This window comes from Anthonomus grandis, chromosome 22 (genome assembly GCF_022605725.1).
Source record: "Anthonomus grandis grandis chromosome 22, icAntGran1.3, whole genome shotgun sequence".
NCBI lineage: Eukaryota > Metazoa > Arthropoda > Insecta > Coleoptera > Curculionidae > Anthonomus > Anthonomus grandis.
In genome coordinates, this window is record NC_065567.1 from 8,747,062 (window position 1) to 8,764,078 (window position 17,017).

The 17,017-nt window shown below is 33.0% G+C and overlaps 1 protein-coding gene across 3 annotated transcripts in view; it reads right to left on the reverse strand.

The window, feature by feature from the left end:
• Nucleotides 1–17,017, reverse strand: part of LOC126748997 (solute carrier family 12 member 6) — a 272,321-nt gene that overhangs the window by 187,762 nt on the left and 67,542 nt on the right. For 2 of the 3 annotated variants that reach the window (XM_050458586.1, XM_050458587.1), the window contains exon 2: nt 1,443–1,484. The exons of the other annotated variant lie outside the window; for it this stretch is intronic. In XM_050458586.1, the coding sequence (XP_050314543.1) occupies nt 1,443–1,484 (42 nt within the window). The remainder of the gene's footprint in view (nt 1–1,442; nt 1,485–17,017) is intronic. 3 annotated transcript variants of the gene reach the window in all.

Sequence of the window (17,017 nt, forward strand, 5' to 3'; positions counted from 1 at the left end):
ATAAAGTATTAGGATTTATTCCAAAATTACCTAAAACTTCAACTTGAGCGGCTTCATCCAAAATTCGCCGATGATCACGTTTTTTATTTGCAACAGATCCAGGTTCAGTACACTTAGTAACAAGGTCCAAAACATACCTATGCGAAGTTATCTTCTTCGGATGTCTGGCGTTAAACGTGACGGCAGTTTGCCGAGCACATTGATTTTGGGCACCATAAATTAGAATAATTTCCACTTTTTCTGTCAGAAGACTGTCACAAATGTAACTGATGGCAAAATAAATTCGTATTTAAAGAAGGACATATGCAATACTTCCCTAATGCAATTATTATTGGTCCATTATTTATAGTGGGAAGTTTAAATAGCAAAATGTGTGCTGACATGCTACAAAGATCTATTGGACTTCTAAGAGTTCATGAATCAGAGAGATGCACATATTAATTTATTTTTGAAAAAAATGCATTTTATTTCTAAGGATTAATATTAATTTTTTTAATTGAACCTACTACATATTTGCTGATATTTTGATTATTTATTAAATCATGCAATTTCAAAAATATAAGAAAACTTAAATCCACCTATTTTTAAATAATATTTACAATTTAGAATATTTTTCTGTGTGATTATTTTTTGGAGTAAGATGTTTCTTTTAAAACAAATCCTTGCCGTAATCTAACATGCCTGTTCTACGTTTGTCCCACTCCTACCCACACATTTTCTTTGCTTAAAAACGAGTAAGATTTGGTATTTCTTCCAATTAAAAACTACCCTGCTAATTTGTCTAAGTATTATTAATGGTAATGGCAAAATGTAAATACGTTAATTATTCTCATAGTTTTTGTACTATTTTTCTCTTATTTTTAGTAGTTTGAGGGCCCTAATGTAGGTTACTATTATGTTATTTTATTGTAAATCCTAATAGTTTAAATTTTCTAGAATTTGTACACTTGCTTGCTTTCACTGTCAGTATTCTCTTGAAATAATCTCCGTCGACCAAAACAATATAGAAAATGTTTGAGCATTTCCAATGGTAGTTCTGTAGGTCTTTAACCCTCCGTTAGTAACGTGGGATATATTATACCCCAACCTACTTAATATCTCTATAATTTTGTCCGTTGCAAAATACGTAGCGCCATCTCGTAAGTACCTTTAAATATAATGTCAAGTGATAGAAAGCACGTGTTTTGGAGCGCGTCAGTCGCGTGTGAGCTTTGATCGACGCAAGTAAAGTGATTTGGGATATATCATACCCCAGCTTACCATTCTCGTAATTTTTCTTCTTTAATTCTTTGATTCTTTTAGAGGTAAGTACGACATATTATATATAAATTATTATTATTATTATTATATGATAATATAATAATAATTACGTATAATAATAATATGTTATAATACCTATAATAATAATTATTATTACTACTCTATTGATATTTTTTATTTACCTTGAATTTCATTTGTAGATATTATGTCTGCTCGATGGTTATCTGAAAAACAGCAAGAAAAGTTGTTGAGGCTTTGGGAAATTTCATAATTGGCATAATTCATCGGAGGTACCCGAAATACTTGATGAGGAGCCCATTGAATCTGACTCTGAGGGCGAGTTTGACGACCACGTTAGCCAGCGTTCTGAGGAGTCTGATTCTGAACAAGAAATATTAGAAGATGACATTGTCGAGGAGTTTTCGCCTGTAAGTAAAGTCAAGGTATTTATGGGGAGTTGACAAAAAAACTAAATGGGTAGCTAATCCAGGAAATAAGGCTGTGTGTACACGTCAGGAAAATATTATTATCTATCTTCCGGGACCAAAAGGTGTTGCTAAAGAGGCCAAAACCCCTTTTGATTATTGGAATATTTTTACAGACGAACTTATTATTGACTCTATAGTTGAATGTACTAATCGGTTAATTTAAACGAAATCTGAAAACTATAATGACAAATCGATCGTACAACAAACAACAGCTTTAGAAATGAAAGCCCTTATTGGACTACTATATATGTGTGGTCATTTTACGGCTAGTAGGTTAAATTTAGATGAGCTTTGGGCTAGCGATGGATCCGGTAAAGACATGTTTAGAGCAACGATGCCCCTAAACCGTTTTAGGTTCCTACTAAGCTGCCTGAGGTTCGACAATAAAGATTCTCGGGAGAAAAGACTTAAAATAGATAAACTATCTCCAATTCGGGCAATATCTGATCGGTTTGTGGATATACTCTCAAGCAGCTTATGTACCTTCGGAATATTTAACAATAGACGAAAAACTTGAGTCTTTCCGCGGTAGGTGCGGATTTCGGCAGTACATACCAAACAAGCCAGCTAAATATGGCCTCAAGGTATTTGCACTTGTAGACTCAAAAACATTTTATGTACTAAACTTAGAAGCATATGTAGGCCAGCAGCCCGAAGGTCCATACGCCCTTAGCAACAAACCGGCTGACATAGTTCTGCGACTGGTAGAACCAATTAGGGGAACAAGGCGAAACATAACGTTTGATAATTGGTTTACAAGTTATGACTTGGTAATAAAGTTACTAAAAGAATATAAACTTACTTCAGTAGGGACGCTGAGAAAAAATAAAAGAGAAATTCCTGGCGAATTACTCACAACAAAGCCATAAGCGAGAGAACGTAACATTGGTCTCTTATCTTCCAAAAAAAAATAGAAATGTTCTCCTTTTATCAACTCTCCATCATGACAACACAATTGATCCCGAATCTAGGGACCAAAATAAACCAGAAATAATAATGTTTTACAACATTTTACAAATTTTTATAAAAATGTAGGGCTTTTGAAAATAAACGTTTAATTTTTTTTTGGTTGATTATTTGGCATGTGTTTTATTTTTATTTACTTTCAGACCAATACAACAACATTATATATTGATAATATTTCAAAAATGTTTAGTTTATATTCGAAACATGTTTGTTTTTTTATTGGGGTATGCTATACCCCAGCTTACCAATCTTATGACAATTACCAACCTTACCAACGGAGGGTTAAAATAGACCGCATTTCGTGACATTTTAATTAGTTTTGTTGTTTATCTTGGAAAGAATTAAACGATAGTCAACGCGAGTCAGGTGAAAGTTTTGATGTCATCAATAAAAAGATAATGTATTCCTGAATTAAAAGAGTTTTCCTGGAGTAAGTGTGTTCCGGAAAGAAGTGTGTTATTCTATTACAATTGTCAGAAGTGGATTGCCAAGAATACCGAGAAATAAATGGAGCTGCTATTAAAAAAGTTTGACGAGCAGAGAGTTGAACAAGAGGAAAAAGACCGTATACAGAGAAAAGTATAAGAGGAACGAGACTATAAATAAAAAGAACGAGATAAGAAATAAAGAGAAAAACAAGAAGAATAAGACAAGAACCAAAGAGAATAACAAGAAGAAAGAGACCGTAAACAGGACGAACGAGACAAAAATCATCAATCCTGGTCAAAACTATGAGAGGACCTAAAGAAAAAAAATCAAGAGCGAGATAACCTGAAAAAAGAAAACCTGATAAAGGTCATGAAAAAAAACTTGCTAAACTTAAAAGCAGATCTTAAAAAATATAGCTAAAGAAACGTGATAAGAAAAATAGAAAAGAACAAGAGGAACGAGACTGGCAACAAAAAGAACGAGATTCACAACTTTGAGTAAGTCTTAAGACGAAGCAAAAAGAATTAATGACCCTCTTCGAAGGAACGGTGAAAGAAAAATTCGGTGACGTACATAAAAAAATACGAGATCTCAAAATAAAAGTAAAGCATGTCCCTGTTCAGTCCGATCTTGGAATACAAATTATGAAACTTAAGCTACCAAAATTCAATGGCAAAGACGCTTGGAGTACCTACTTCAATCAATTCGATGCCAGGGAAAACCGATGGAATAGTTAGTGGATGGAAAAAGGATTTCGATTATTGGACTACATGTCAAAATTAGCTTAACAACTACACCACCTTTATGTATGTATAGGATAGAAAGTGTTCCTGACATAAAAGAGTATTCCTAGAGTAAGTATGTTCCGTGAAGGAGTGTGTTCCTTAGGTTACAATAATATAAAATGTTGATGGAATTAAACTGGACTTAAGTAGTAGTAATTGGTTTGGCCAGTAATATTTATCCAAGTGGGGCCTGTATGTGCTGACTTAAATTAACCGGCGAAACTAAAGTGAAAAATCTTGAGCTAGAGTTATTCGGCTGTAGCAAATTAATATTTACATCTCCGTGATCATAAGAGGGTACTGACAAATTTAAAAGGTTTTTTTAAACTATCCATATGTCAGGCATTTGGGCTTTAACTTTATAATGGACCTTTAGGTTTAGGTTTGTTGTGAGTGGGACACCTTGTGCCCCTCGACTGCGACTCCAGCTTCTATGTTGGCTAAAAAATGGATATTACGTTATTCTTTAAGAAGGGTAGAGTTTAAAAAAGATCTTTGCTGAATTTGTTCCTTTAATTTTTACCAATATAATAATTAAATAGGAATATCTTTTTTATAAGAACTGTCATTAAAACCGACTAAAACGTAAACCAAAATTTAAAGAAAAACAAATCGAATTTCCATCTTTTCATCTCTTGACAAATGGTTTTCGCGAATATGTATGCGCCAACCAATTAAAACCGAGTAGAGTAGTATCGTAACGCGATCCACAGCGGTTTCTTTTGGGCTTTTCGCTTGTCATGTTTTGTGTTGATGTTCCTAAAGAAATTATCGAGTTTATTGGTAATTTTATCTTGGAAAAGTGTCAACTGATGACAAATTGGTTATATGAAATATTTCATAAATTTAGGGTTGAACTGATACTTAATATATGGCTTTTTAAAAAATTACCATTAGTTTTACGAAATGGGCGGAGTAGTCGAAGTACCAAATAATACGCATGCTAGCTGAATTTATTTATTCATTCCACTAATTATTATAAAATCGTAATTTCGAGTGTTTTTTTTTAAATAAATGAAATATAAAACATGTAGAAAGGTAAGTTCCTTCTCCTTTTAATATCCATCTTCCTGAAATAGTGCTACAAAATATTTTTGGCTTCAGTTTTTAACGTTTTAAGAATAGCGAATTGTTTGACTTGCTGATTTATAAACATTAGCATAAATTTTTTTAGGCACAGTAAATAAAAATCTTCTAACATGATGAATCAACGCACTATACAAGCTGTTGTTATCATTAAGTGGTTTTAAAGCAACTTTAATCGCCAAGTAGGCAGCAAAAAAAAATCGAGCAGAGATAGATGTTGAAATAAGTGCCAAACACTTTTTCCTTTTGGTTGATAGACTTATTTTCAAACTGTTTTTTTTCTATTCTCTGAATGATTGTTTTTTTGTATTGCCGTTTCATTAATAAAAACAATAAATGTAGGAGTATGAAGGAAGGCTGATTGATAAGCCAAAAGTAAAATTATAAAATAATAAAATTCAGACCCAGTGATCATATCCAGTGAAAAACTATATATGACCAGTGCTAGTCCTGCCTACTGACCGTTGTGAAGTGCTTTACCAGTGCCTTTAGCCACAACTCGGCCGTTACATTTTCTACAGGGGTATCAATACAGGTTTATTATTTTCCCATTAGAAATTGTTTATCGGAAGTATATACATTTCAAACCAGCTGCAAATATTTTTCAATAACCGAACAATATAAATAATTCCTTTTTTTAACTCGTAATGTCAGTATCTATTTTATCGATAGAAGCCACTGTATAGCATAGAACCGCCACTATTGAAAATGAAAAAAATGGTCCTTGGTCACTCGAGATCGAAAGTGCTCGATTAGAAAATATAAATATTCCAAAACTCAGGAGGTGTTTTCTGAAGACTGGTATTTATGGTCTCAGGAAATCGAGCAGAGAAGTTTTCAGTTCCGTACTCAGTACCCTCAAAAGTTGAATGTTTGGGCTGATATTTTGGGCGACCATATTATTAAGCCATTTTTCATTGATGGTACTTTGAACGCCGAAAAATACCTTGAGTTGCTACAAAACTAAGTTCTTCCTGCAATTCAACTCCTCCCTCATATAGACTTGGGATCAGTCTATTTTCAACAAGATGGCTGACCTGCTTACCATGCAGTTTGAGTACAAGTATTTTTAACAAATACTTTTCCTTACCGTTATTAGTGGGACTAGAAATATTAAATGGCCTCCAACATCTTCCGTTTTAGAAGTTAAAAACAGCTTTTACGATAGGATAGCCTTTTGTTTAGCTAAAGAAGGTTTTTTTGAGCCTTTTATTTAAAGAATGATTTGTTAGGTTTATTATTTAGAATTTTATTTTCTGTTTTTTTTATAATGTTTACATTCTATTTTTATTAGAGTTTATATTTTATTTTAATAGAAACAGCGCTTTAATTTTCAATATGCAATGCACAGAATAAAAAAAATTGTAATTATGAATATATGCGGGTTTAACACATGTAAGTCCTGCATTAGAAAAATATTATACTAATGCGCCGTAATATGTTTTCAAATTTCTCGCAAGAAATACTACCCCCACTGACGCCGACTTCAGACGCTTACTAAAATAACGTAAAATAATCGAGCTCGAACCTTGAACACCATCGTAGCGTACTGTCGCTGCGGCAGCATTGCAACATCTCGCCTGTTAGGAACTTTATATATGTATAGTGATCCATTTGCCAATCTGTATACGAATATTAGACTAGTTTGAGTTTTGAAAAGTAAATGCAAACACGGGTGTCCTGGAAAAAATGCAGATTGATTACATGGCGAACTATAATGAATATTATATTATATAATTTTATATATAATAATAATAATTATAATAAGATTAATAATAATGTCCTTTATTTCAAATTCAAACAGATACAATATTATTATCAAAAAAAAAACACATAACACTCATGCCTTAACCGTGGCGAGGTCTAGCTTAAGAGCTACTCTACTGAACCAGGTAAAGGCATCACAAATTCTTTAGAGAAAAGAATGTACAAAATTGCGCCCCAAATTATACTTAGTACTAAACACCGATTTGATCAGATAATAGCTACACTTATACCACTAAACGCGAACTAACCTCAAACTGAACCACACCATTATACAAATCGATCAATATAAGCTCTAACATATTTTTTAAAAGAGACTTTATATGCAGAGGTATTTTGTTATGAAGTTTCACTATGTTGTAACTAAAAGATCTTACAAAAATAGAAGTTCTGTAAAATGGGATTGTTATTGAATCTGTATCGTGAAGATCTATATTATGTATTTCAGAGCGGAACTTTATTTTTCTGTATACATAATCAGGGCACTTTTTTGCAATTATTTTATTAAACAAAACAACTGACTGAAGGATACGCCTCTCATCCATTCTAAGCCAGTGCAAGGCTCTCAGCTTAGCTGATACTCCCTGCTCTCTACTGCGCAGACCCTCGATCAATCTGACACAGTGGTTCTGTAGTAGTTGAATGTGGTACTTATCCCTTTCTAGCAAACATGGACTATAAACCACATGCGCAAAATTTAAATGAGAGAGTACCAAGGAGTCGCAAAGCATTTTTTTCAAAGATCGCGTGAGCAAATGCCTATGTTTAAATAACGTTTTAAATTAGCAAAGGCCTTCCTAATACACATACTTATGTGTTCAGTAAACCTTAAATTATTATCTAAAATTAGACCTAAGTTCTTTGCGGAGTCAGTAATAGCAAGTATATTGAAAGAAGCGTGTCTGGGTCATGGTTTAGCTGACCCACAGATTCCAAAAGGTGGTCTGGCTTGAAACATTTGTAAAGCTGCGTATCATCTGTATGCAAATGTATTTGGGAAAATTGTACGTGTTGCTATCTAAGATGTGTAAAGTGTGAACAGAAAAGGTCCAAAGATTGATCCCTGGGAACCCCAAAAGACAGTTAGAATCAGAAACCTTGCAGAAACTTTAATCTTTTGACCCTATAGATAACTTGCCACAAGATTACAAGATATTGTTATCAATATAAGAGTGGTTCATAAGTTTATTTTAATCGTAATAAAACAATGATTATTATTATAGTTACAATAAGAAAATGGTTAAAGTGCAGTAAATGTTCTTAACGCCAGTATGACAATATCCAATATAATACGGCATTGGAAAATACAAAAATTATCATAATAAATAAGATAGCAAAAGAATGTATTGCAAGAAAATTTGAAAAAAAAATCAATTCTTCATTTATCTTCCTCTTACTTTCGATTTTTTCGTTGGTGGCTCCTAACTGCCATTATTATCCAAGTTGGATGACATATTTTACAACCGACGCTTTATGTTCATGTTATTTAATTTAAAAAACCTTGCGACAGTAAAAAAGAATGTATTTCCTTCTGAAATGTGAAAAAACTGCTTTTTAGTAGCCTTGGCGCCATCTAACTTTGTTCCTGTAGGATTTACAGCTTTGTTACACAAATTAAAATTGTAGAGAATTAAGAGAATTAAATTATCTTATTTTTTTGTCCTATGAAATTTTCTGTAAGACCCACGGTTTGGCCAGAAAATTAAATCAAAAAACTTTTTGACATTTTTCAAAAACGAAAAAGGAGGGATACACATTCGTGAAATTAAGCTTTTTTATACCACTTACAATAACAATACCCAAAGTATGAGCCTTTTTACCTTTTTTTTTCAATTTAGGCCCTTCTTGATGCTAGATCGTGTGTACCAAGCACATTTAAATGTTAGGTCTTTAAATACAGGGTTCAATGAGTTCCGGAATTTGATTAAGCTTGACTGTCAGAGAGAGACAGCTTTGAGAACTTCTCGATTTGCGGATATTAGTTTTTTAGAAAGGACAGGCTACAGGTTAGAGCTGGTCGCATGGCGGTTTATGCTAGGAGTTAATTTAATGTTAATATAATTTCTTTTGATTTTGACATAAACAGCCAGCTTGATTTATTTATTTCTTTAAAATAAAACTTAGTATAAAACTTATGTTTTGGGGGTATTTATAAACCACCTGCACTTAATTTTAATGACTTGCTAACTGAATTTGAGAGCATTTTATTTATATTATTTCCATGTGCTGATGAGATTTTTTGCTCGGGTGATTTCAGAATAAATTTGCTTAATGTTGATAATAAACTCACAATTTTTTTTTTAAATATAACCATTTTCAGCGAGCTTTTCAGGTCATTGAGGTACCAACTCGGGTGACAGGTACACTTAGCACTTTGAAGCTATATTTGTCTCTAATCGCTCTATTATATAAAAGGCAGGGGTTATTTCGGCTGATTATATTTCTGGTCAGCATACGATTTTTTTTAATATAACCTTAGCCACGAACCTATTTATCCCTACAATTATTAAATATAGATGTTTTAAATATTTTACCTATAATGAATTTTTACAAAACTTGCATGCATTCCCGTGGGACGATATTTTGTACTTAAATAGAATTGATGACAAAACAAAAGGTTTAAGTGAACTTATTTTAGCAATATTTAACAGACACGTGCCCAATTAGGAATCTTGTGTAACCACACGCTCTAAAAAGGCTTAAAAAATCTAAATGAACTGAGGATTGGGTAAACCAGTTAAAAAATCATACTTTAGCTGCTATTAGAAGAAAAAAGAATTTATTTAAATAGTATTGAGGATAACAAATGAATGTAAAAGGTTAAAAAAGTTTAATGTATGTAAAAATAATAATATTAACTGTATACCTGCTGACTCACCAAATTGTAATAATATTAATATAGATCTGATAGAGTTAATTATTCTAGTAATGTAATATTTCAAGATTTAAAAAAAAAACTTCAAATTTAAACTTTCCTTTCCAGTTTCCAAGTGTAGAGAGGTAAAATTTTAAACAACGTAAAAAGCAATGAAACAGGCTCTGGCCAAATTTCACCTACGATACGCCAATATTGCAGCCCTTTTATTGACAAATATATATGTCATATCATTAATTGCTGTAAAAAGGCAAATTTTTTTCCTGATCAGGGGAATTGTTTTTAATTTGGAAAGCCGTTTTTAAAAGTTACTAACCCTTTATCATTCAATGGCTTTCGAATAATTAGTATTTTACCTGCATTGACCAAGATTTTTGAAAAAGTATTGTATTTACAAATTAATGTATAATTTTCTTGTCAAAAATAAAATTTTATTTATTAGGTTAGGTTAGGTTTGTTGTGAGTGGGGCACCTTGTGTCCCTCCACTGCGACCCTAGGTCTATCGTGGCTCACTCCCAGGTGTTTATACTTCCCCACTCAAGTTGCCGTCATCTTTAAGAGTTCAATAATTTGACTGGGAAGCATATAAATCATGCCCTCTTAATCGCCAAGTTACTCTTTTTAGTTTTTCTCAACGTCTTGTCAACTTAATCAATCTTACCTTAAAAATAGATTTCAGACTATTTTTTTAAATAAAATTCAATCCATATGGTAGAAATATTATTTGGAGTGCAGCAGAGTTCCGTTTTGAGTCCTCTTTTATTGTGAATTTATACGTCACACACCCTTAAATCACTTGACTGTTGTCAGGTTCAGGCGTCTGCTGACAATATACAATTATTGTAAATCTTTTCTGAAAACTTTAAAGATGATTCCACATTGTTTAAAATAATGACAACACGGCTTCTTCTTGTCTCGATGAGCGGCCGCCTTCGGTGGTCTGATTGGTATTTGGTGCTTTTATTTTTCAATATCAATAATCATTTTGATGTGTGACTTCATACTGCACTGTTGAATTTTGAAGCGCTTTATTTTCTCATGTTATTATGGCTGTTTATACTCATTCCGAAAGAGTTTAATCATTTAAAGTCAAATTATTAAGTAGTTTTATGGAGGCAATTCGGCAGTATAATGTAGGAATTTGTTTTTAATTTCAGTTGAAACAGACTGATTCCTTGCAAAAAAACAATTTTAAATGTGGTTTTTAATTTTAAATCATCTTTTTGCTTTCAAGATTCTTATAAATGCTACACTAAAGTGCAAGCAGTGTCTATTGAAAGGATTCAGTAGCACGAGCTACTGGAAGAAATGGTTTGTAGTGCCCTAGAAATGGATTCCACACGATTAAGTAGAAGTGTTGGATAAAAAAGTGTATGGACTATAAATCTATTACCAGTATTTGGAAAAAACATGGGTACAAATCTTTCAAATATTGCAAAACTTAGAAGATATTTTTTGAAGACCAGTGGCAAAGAATGGAATTTTGTGAAACCATGATGGAAAAAGCAAATGAACATTAAATTTTTATTACTAAATATCTATTTTTAGATGAATCTTCGTCTCCATTACATGGGAAACACAATCTTTCCGTTGTTCGATATTGGTCTAGGAAAAATGAGCACAGAAGTTTTTTGATTCTGTATTCGCAGTATCCTCAAAAATTAAATGTTTGGGCGGATATTTTGGGCGAACACAGATAGGGCCATTTTTTATTTGGCATTTTCATTTTTTTTTCTTTCTTTCTTTTTAAGTTCTTCCTGCCATTTAATTCCGCTCTGATTTAGATATCTTATCTATCTATCTTAAACAAGTCTTATTAATGGGGATGGCGATATTAAATGGCCTCCTAGATCTCCAAATTTGTCCCCAATTTACTTTTATTTTCTGAAGTTATCTTAAGTAGACCATTTGCAAACACGAATTTAGTAGGCTAACAAATTTAGAGGAGTTGCGAGAGTAAATTGTTGAATGTGCCAATTATATTTGACCAGAAACTCTTTTAAAAGTATGAAATGGGGTTTCTAATAATGTAACTTATTATTTAGCCCAAGAAGTATGTAATTCCTGAATCAGAAGATTATTTTAGAATTGCCTGAAGCTTCGCGTAATATTTTGCGAAATTTTATTGCAAGTAATACAATTAGTCTGATCAAACTTAAACTCGAACTGAAACCACGACGTAACACGCGAATAGCAGATCGCACGAAATGCATACATGCGCCTGGGCATGTTTCACCTTTAAGCATGTCTCTATGCATAATGATCGATTCCCTATCCTGTATATAGTAATATCTTAATTTTTGTCGCTATGCATATGAGTACACACTTATCCTTATTCGTTGGGTATAATTTAATGACAACATTACCATCGTTTCAATGAAACCGCTTTACCTTAACTACATTTTCATTCAAAAAGCGCATTTAAAGCTGATGGAAATTATCTATGAATGCAATAGCATTTTATTGTCATGGCAGAACTGTCAAATTAAAATATAAATTAGCCATTTCGCATAAATCATGTGTAGTAACGAGAATCCAATTTAATAACATAATAAGTAATTAAATTCCATTTATTACATGTTTTTGTTAGTTTTTTGTATTTATATTATCCACGATTTATAAAAATAATAGTTCCGGCATATTTCAGAAGACATAAATATTTTTTGAATGTTTTTTTATTATGGAGAAATGTTTTAATAGTAATAAATGATTGATGTAATTTGTGCAAGCTGGATTTCTAAACTATTGAATAGTGGCAGTGACCAGTCTCGAGGACTGTGGCGCATAGTCTTCTTCTGATTAACCCATCGTGACAGCAAGTGAGACGCTCCGGTCCAATGTATTTTATGTTCCTGGATTATCTATGTATTGCCCAGATATTTAAACATACCGCGCGTGAGTGCTGGGTACTTTTCTATGACCTGGTCAATGAGACTCTTCATTCCTGTATGGTCTGTGACCAAATTTTTGCACGACCAATCTCGCAGTCTTGTAGTTCATTAAGGATATGTAGCCTGGACGCAGTTCTCATGGCCTCGAATCGTACTACAAGATCCAGAGGCGGAAGGTTTAACAGAGTCTTAAGGATTCTAGTTGGGGCCGTTCTCACAGAGGCCGTAATGCTTAGGCATGCAAAGAGTTGGTCTCAAACTATAGCACCGTATATGAGAAGAGGTTTAATAGATGAATCAAATCAGTGAAGGATCTTAGAGAACAAATCACGAGTACTATTGAAAGCCTCCCTGCAAGCACAAAGCGGTCAGGTGGCCATCTTGATCCTGATATCTGTGTGTTCGTTTCAGTTTCAATTTGGAATCCAATGTTATTCCTAGAAATCAAACTGTCCTATATTCCTACTTTTACATCTTTATTAAGCTCCGCCTTTTTTTGGGATTAATACTTAGCCCTTCTCAGAAGCCTCCACTATACTATATTATAAACTATATATTTTTACATAAACCCATTACTATACATATAGATATACCGAGTGACCCAATATGACTGTACCTAGCCCGTGAGCTGCTTGTCGTATGACTTGGGGTTTAAAAAAAAGATCGGTCATGAAGAATCGCTAGAAAATATTTTCAAGTTCTAAAAATGAGCACCAGAAGGTATAACTGCCATCCTAAATTTTAAAATTGCAAATTTGTATATTGATATTGTAACGAAACTCAAGAACACACTCCTGTCGGGAACACATTTACGCCGGGAATACACTTCTATGTCAGGAACTTATTCTTTTTATTGACAAGTTAAACTACAAATCTGACCTGACTCCCGTTTAATTATTCCCAACACCAAAACTGATTAAAATGTCAAGAAGCGCGACCCTTATAAAGACCCATGGAATAATTTGAAAATGGTTAGAATCAACGTCTTGAAAAAACTCTAATGTAACCGCTGCAGTATGGAGCCAGGCATTAGTTGGAATGTATTTGGGCATTTAATGGTCACAGAGAAATAATCAAGGACTTTACTACCTAGGCTAAAAATCATTCCTCCTTTCATGATAGGTTAGACATATTTTTTTATTTAACGGCAAATTTCAAATAGCGCTTGTCACCTCTTTGAACGTTTACTCCTCCTTAACAAAGTATGGAGTAGGGTCCGGTTTTTAGGCGAATCTCGATTTTGAGAAGCGTAGCGATATTTAAAGTCGATCAACGGAAAATTTGTTATGTTTTAAAACACAAATACTTTAAATATGTAGCACAAACTGTCAAGTTGAGAAGCGTAAAAGATTCAATTATATTAATGCAAAATTGTTATTAAAAATTAATTTAAATATATGGGGTGTCCTGAAAGGGTACCGACAAACTTTAAGGTGTGGTAGGAGTCATAAAATAATCATTTTTGTTTGTTAAAGGAATATGTCTCCAAATCTGCTATTTGGGCTCTAGAACAAAAAAATTTGTTGGTACTTATTATTTTATTTTGTGAATTTTCATAACCACCGTATCGGCTAATCGCAACTAATTGATTGCTATATTCGTTGCTCTGAAGAAATTTGGCTTACAATTAAACAGACTTCACGTGTCCTCATATGATATTTGGTGCATCTAAAAGTATCGGCTAATATTGAAATATTTAGTGGCGGGGTCTTTCTATTCTATTCAGTGTTCTTTTAAGTTAGTATATTTAGTGTTTTGTTATTTTGATTATTCGGTGCTTTCATTTCAAAACGACCCACCCTTAATTCTGTTGTATATGGATGTCGGTCGAATCGCACGTATGTACCTAGACCGCGCTCCCATTCAATCTAAGTTTTTAATAGGTTCTAAACGACTTTTATTATTTAAAAGAATAATAAAATGCATACCAATCTGTACATAAAAGTATACAGAATAGAATGCATTAAATATTATCCCTATGTTAATCCTAGCTTAATGACTATTACAGTAAACAATGTCGAATAAGTCGTTTAAAATTTTCGATATTAACATAAACCGCAAAAAGTCAGGAATTCAGTGTTCTGGTTATTGTGAGCGTTCTTATCACGATGTGATTGTCTGGGTATCAGTAGTTTGCAGTTGGATGAATTGCGCGCTAACGGAGTAGCGTGGAAGTGTACCAATTATTGTCGACGTAAAAGCGACGCCTATATATTAATATTTTTTGCCATGTGGACTGAAGAGAAGTAAGTTGCTTTAGTTGAATTATATAGAGGATTCCCAAATTTATGGGAATCTAAAAATAGGGATTAACGATTAACGGATTCGAGCAGAACTAGGGGAATGAGAGCACTTTCAAAATTCGGAAAAAAGTCATTATTCGATCTCGTTTATATTTTTATTCGATATCTCGGCTAATATGAGAGCTATGACCTTGTGGATGGTCTCGATGGATTCGGAAGGATGATTTACTTTATCTTTACCTGTTTCAAAATGGCGGCCTATTAAAAATGTGATTTTTTATTTTAGCATGCCTTATTTTTAAAACAATTTTTTCATATTTAAAATTGGGTGTTCGAAAATTGCTGATGAAGCTAACCTTTCTTGACATGATATTGACTCATGATATGATATGTTAATCTGCTGAAACTTTTTATTACAAATTTTACTACAAAACGACAATTTCATTTTTTTTAGTAAACTTTCTGTAATTACTATGCAACCCAGGGTTATTAACGCTGCATTTTCTTTGTTGTCTGACATAGTCACGAAGTACCCTAAAATATTACTCAAATGCTTAAGTAAACTGAAGCTTGTTTATACGTTCAAATAAAAATTTAATTATAATCAATAAATCAAATCGATTTGTTGGTGGCGCGTCGCAGGCGCGTCTCTCCTAATAGATAAAAATGGCGTCCAGTAAGCGAGCGGTATGCGCGTCCCAGCTTAAAATTCCAACGGGTGCGTTCCATATGCGGCGCATTAACGCGTGGCTCGCGATCGCCTCGCTAACCATGGCCCAAAATCTGCAATTTCCGAGTAGTTCAGTCCAGGCAAATAATTAAGATCATTTGAATAATTTTTCAAACGATGATGCAACCTTTAATTCTAGTGGGATCCAAGTATTGCAAACAACAAATAAGGACTTATTGAAGGCTATCGTGGACTTAAAATCTGAATTACGTAGAATAAGGAAAAAAACAAGTAAGCCTATACAATTGTGTTACATTTCAATTAAATAAAAACTTAAAAAACAAAAGTAAAAACATAATAGTTCGTTTTGTTTCTCGCCGAGGCAAAGAAAATGTTCTTACAGCCGGTAAAGCAAAACGGCTTGAAAAGGAGAATGGTTTCCCGAAAATACCAGGACTATCTGAAAGCCTTTATATTATCAAGCAAATGACCATGAAATATAAAATGATTTTTAAAGAAGCAAGATCTATAAATACAGGTGGTCCAAAAATGGAATTTGTTCGAAAAGATTATTCTTTACGCATTATTCATATCAGTGATGTTGCTGTGTTGGAAAAGCTGTAACTTTTCATTAATCTTAATCACACTGGGAAAAAAAACTAATTCAGTACAATGGCGAAAAATCTACATATGTATATACTATCAAAACAAGCAGGATATTCACGCAAAAACTAATGATTTCTAAAATATACTTCCTAATTAATATGACGTCATCTTCCTAACCGAAACTTGGCTGAATATTAATGTCTTATCAAGTGAGCTTTTTACCGATAACTACTTGGTATATCACCGAGATCGAAAATCAACAAACTTAAAAAAGAAACACGGAGGTGGTTGTCTAGTGGCTGTCAAATCTATACTAGAGCTGAACCGACGAGACGACCTAGAGTCAGACTATGAAGACATTTGGGTCTCTATCAAATTCAACATTGGAGAACTTATTAGTGTGCTATGTCTATGTTCCACCTAGATGCGACAATTCAATGACAACGTTTATTAGTGGCTTAATTAAATTTCAAAATATAATGCAAAGTACTTGTGTCCTGATCGTTGGAGATTTTATCATGTCAACGATGAGTTGGCGTTCATTTATTAATGAGTCATTTCTCGAGTTAGTCCAATCTGGAAGCAAGTTTTCAGAAATGGTTGGCACGTTTTCGTATCTTGAACTTAAGCCGTATATTTTTTTAAATAATTATAAAAATAAAATATTAGACTTGGTTCTTTACAATAAAGACTTAGTGACTAATCTGCAACAATCTCTCAATTGTTTAGTATCTGAAAATGCAAATCACAAATTAATGGAATTTTCTTGCACAAAGCCTCTAAAACCATTACATCAAAAAATGTACAATTTTAAAAGAGCTAATTTTGATAATATAAATCAATGTCTATCCGTCATAAATTGGAGTCAATGTTAAACGGACTCTTATGCGGATGTCTTAATAGAGCAATTTTACCGCAAAATTGAAAAAATCATAGAAAAATTAGTTCCAGTA